The sequence below is a fragment of the Macadamia integrifolia genome, unplaced genomic scaffold (genome assembly GCF_013358625.1).
Source record: "Macadamia integrifolia cultivar HAES 741 unplaced genomic scaffold, SCU_Mint_v3 scaffold1875, whole genome shotgun sequence".
NCBI classification, from domain to species: domain Eukaryota; kingdom Viridiplantae; phylum Streptophyta; class Magnoliopsida; order Proteales; family Proteaceae; genus Macadamia; species Macadamia integrifolia.
In genome coordinates this window covers 27945-32421 of record NW_024868396.1, presented here as the reverse complement: position 1 = coordinate 32421, position 4477 = coordinate 27945, and the positions used below count along the sequence as shown (strand labels likewise).

Here is a 4477-nt window from a genome sequence, read left to right as displayed (position 1 = left end):
AACTGCATATTAAATGTCCTTACACGTTGTGTTCCCTACCCCAACATGCTATCGTTGAACATTATAGGAGCAAATGGTTACTTTTTATATTTCAAGTCCGCGTCTCTACAGACTCAATGTCTTTCTGTTCAACTCACGTATAGTAAGTAATATAAGCTAGCTCTAGCTCTGTTCACACATCTAATCCTAAATATGCAAGTATAGTAAATGGTTGTTGCAGCCAAACCATGATAAAAACCGTAATCTGCTTTGATGACCAACAAATTAACCACACCATGCATTCTCTACCTCTAAAATGGATGGTAGAGAAAAACATAAGCTCAGACTTTGGATCCTAACAGAAATGGATCAAAAACTACTCTATTTAAACCTCACAAACAACACAACAAGAACAACACTGCAAGAACAAAGAACACAATGGGTGGTTTTACTAGTGTCATTCCTGTTTTGATCATTCTTGCTGTGTTCATGGAGTACTCATCATTTTCAGTTTCTGGGTGCTTCACGACTACTCATAAGCATGTAAGAGTGAAGAACATGTTGGCTCCAGGAAAGAGATTGCATTTGTCGTGTCAATCAAAGAACGATGATTTCGGAGAGAAGGCACTTTATTACAACCAGGAATTCACATGGGACTTCTGTGATACTATTTTTACTGACACTCTCTACTATTGTGATTTCTGGTATAATAAGAATGGTGTATTTGTAGCTACTCATGCAGACGTTTATTTTGCAGCAAGAGATACTTGTAGGGACTGCATGGCCATTGTAAAATTTGATGGGGTTCACGTTGTTGACAAATTATACCCCAGTGACGACAAAGTGGTTGCACATTGGCCTAAATAAGAGGGTAGAATTTGGATCTCCTGCACATATGTATGTCTAGGTGAAATAGCGTGCAGGGGACCCAATCTCCAAAATTTTATATAAACCCTAATTAATGACTATGCATGTAAAGTGATGTATTGATTTTATTTTTATCAGATAATGTATTGGTCTTGATGAATGAATCTGAAAGTATTGTTAAATGGTTCAGCCTCGTTCTGATTTTGGGCTACAATGTTGTGGTTTGGTTTTCTTTCTTTCATTCTTTCTTTTCTTTTCTTTTTTCTTTTTTTTTTTTTTTTCTTTTTTTTTTTTTTTTAAGGATAAGTGAACATCTGGATCAACAAGCTTGACGAGAGCCAAGATTGAATTCCTGCTTCAGCAAAATTGGTTCAATGGTAGTGGATCAAGGTAACTTGGTTCAACCCAAGAATAAAATAAATTTTGATTAGGCTTTGGCCAGCTTGCACTTTAGTTGGGTGAAGGAAAGAAATTGGACTTGCATTGTGCATAAACGGACGATGATCTTGGAAATTGTGCACCCTGACTTTCAAATGTCAACCCAGAGTTAGCTTCCTTCGTCCACCTAAAAAAAATGTATTTTCTTGGGATAATGTCACAGTCTACAATCTGTAGGACCTTCAATGCATGCTTGCATAGTATCCCTATGAACTCAAAGCATCTACAATCACATTGTATCTTTTCTTGTGTTGCGTCGTATACCACCGTGCACCTATGCTCAATTGGGATCTTGAAAGGGCCCACCCTAAACTTTTGAACTTGACCCTCAATTGCATCCTCTTTTGCAGATAGGCTAAAACTGGCAATGAAATGTTTCTTAAAAATGTCAAACTCCCACCTTGTGTAAACCTTACCCGCATGCTCTTCTAGTGGATGTTGCGAAGATAGTTGTGGTAATTGGGTAGCTGTTCTCAATTCAGCATCAATTTCGTTCTCTCTCTGCCTATCGATAGCCTTCTCATATTACTTTACAAATTTATACAATGTCATTGTGCCCTTAAAATAACCTTGAAAGTAACTATTCAACCCTTCACTTCTTTGTGTTGAGCTCATACCCGCGAAAAATTGCTTTCTCAAATAACATGGCACCCAATGCTCCCTTTGTGCGAACTTGTCACTTGACCATAAATTACCCTTCAAGTTATATTTCACCATCATTGCTTCCCACCGTATAAGAAATTGTTCCTCTGTCCACGTACGATATATGCACTGACTCTAGTCCATCTTAAAGTCATGATTCCTGTACCATATCGGACCAAGGTGTTCTTGTGCATGCTTCGCAACATGCCAAGAGCAAAATCGATGTACTGCATTGGGGAAAACATTGGTCATGGTAGGTATAATACTGGTACACTCATCAGTAATAATGGCATCTTGTGCCTTGTTTCCCATTGCATTCAACCACGCCCTAAAGAACCACTCAAATGACTCCTTCGTTTCGTTAGCAACCAAACCACATCCGACTATGATAGATTGCCCATGGTTATTGACTCCTTTGAATGGCCCAAAAGGCCATCTATATCGGTTCCTCTTGTATGTTGTGTCAAACACCACAACATCACCAAATACCTGATAAGAAGACCACACTCTACTATCAACCCAAAAAAATCCTCTCAACATCCCATTTTTAGCTAAATTGATGGAGTAAATGAAGCCAAGGTCCTTCACTCGGATGGAATCAAAATATGTTAACACAGATTGACAGTCCTCCATACCCATATGCCTTTCGTTTCTCTTGATAAAACTTTTGAGCTTCGCCTCTGACACACCAACATTCTGTTGGCCATTGAAGATTTTCACAATTACATCACTAATTTGTGTTGGACCTAATCCACTCCATTGTAGATTGCCAACTATCGCTTTGACTTCATCTGATATTTGTTCATATGATCCGAGTCTGAATATTTGGCCGGGATAAACCAACGTGTGATTGTGATTTTCCTCCATCTTCTCGATGACCCAACCCTTAGTTAGCCATAACAAAAGCAGGACAACCAACACTAACCTTTGCTCGACGACGCACTTCCCTTCCCTTCTAATTCTTGCGGTTAATATTTCGGAAACCTTCTTTATAACAAACAAACCTTTTTTACAAAACCCGCCTTGATCCATCTAACTTCCTTTTCTTGAAATAATTTCTCCTATGGAGGCGAACACTAAAACCTCTCTTCTGGGCATATTCATTGTAAAAAGAGTATGCCGCATCCAGATCATCAAATCTCATCCTAACATATAGCAAATTCCTTTCAGTTTCGTCGGCCCCACATGTTGTTCTAGCCACATTTGGATCATTACTTCCTTCCTCATTGTTTTGCTATTGCACATACTCTTCTCCACAATCATTTGCTTCCCCAACACCCTCTTCAACACCAACCCCTTCCTCATTTACTATAGATTCTTCTGTCTCATCATCCGAATCACGTTCTTCATTCTCCAACTGCACTGCGTCGGTTTCAATTACTTGATCCAAATCTGACTGTTTGTTCATTCCATATAAAAACTCTGCCAAAGCATAAAAAACAAAACAACAACTTGACGTTTAAAAAATTCTATACAATGGATAACAATAACAACCAAGCCAACTACTTTCCAACCAATAAATTACCTTTTTCCATATAGAACCAGGTACTACGTCCGATAGAATCATCCTCTATCACATCCCCCATCTCTATTCAAATTTTATGTAATTCCTAAAAGATATAAAAGTGTAGTGTCAACAGCTACTTGGTGCACTACAGAACAATTTTTCCATCCACACGCTCTAAATACTTTTTCCATCAACGATATTTGGGTCCAATCCTATAAGGACATTCCCAATCAGGTACTATCTCTATGGAGGAAACCAAAATGGATCACTGATGACAACGGGTACCAAGACTCTCTACTATCCTTCTAGCCCACCTACACATTTCTAACAATAACAATATTGATATGCAAAGGAAACTACTATACACATATCAGTTTAAATTACTCTAGTTTATATACAAGCTAACACAAAAGTCTATTCTTGGTTATAGGGCAACACTGGTCTAGCATAATTCTGTTTCAGTGCTCTATTTGAGATTCCTGCTTCACTCTACTTGTCTAATGAATGAGCAATACATGTTCAATTCGATCGATATGCATCACTATTGTCCTCTTCTAACATTAGTAACAGCCTAGTATTTCTTGCACCTCACTTTATCAAGCCATTCCACCAACATCCCCCTTTCCTTTTTACCCCTCTCAGTCAAAGGTGCAATTAATCTACCCCAAGTAGTAAGAGCTAAAAATGGACACATATTTGGAGAACGAAGAGGAGATCGTCCACAAATTTTACTTTTACTTTTAACGTTTGGGTTTTGAGCTCAAATGTTTTAGAGGGAAATTCTGAATCCAAAATTCAAATACTCATAAGCAAAAGCCAAAGCCTTGTCCTAAGGCCAAGGTGTTTAGTCCCATGTTGGTTTGAGAAGAGTGAAAATGTGGGCATATGTAAACTTGTTACTTAAGGTGCAAGCCCTTTGGAGAGAAATTCTCTCACTTCTCATGTGTGTGGGGGTTTTCTAGGGTGCTTTTGAGTCACGCACGCCGGCCCGGGGCATGGTCGTGGCCGAGGCCGAGGTCAGGAACGGGTGTAGATGTGGGTGAA

The 4477-nt window shown here is 38.9% G+C and overlaps 1 protein-coding gene across 1 annotated transcript; it reads left to right on the top strand.

The window, feature by feature from the left end:
- The first annotated feature begins 417 nt into the window (after nt 1-417).
- Nucleotides 418-846, top strand: LOC122065068 (S-protein homolog 29-like). The gene has a single exon (XM_042628860.1). The coding sequence runs from the start codon at nt 418-420 to the stop codon at nt 844-846; it is 429 nt and encodes a 142-aa protein (XP_042484794.1).
- Nucleotides 847-4477: the final 3631 nt, after the last annotated feature.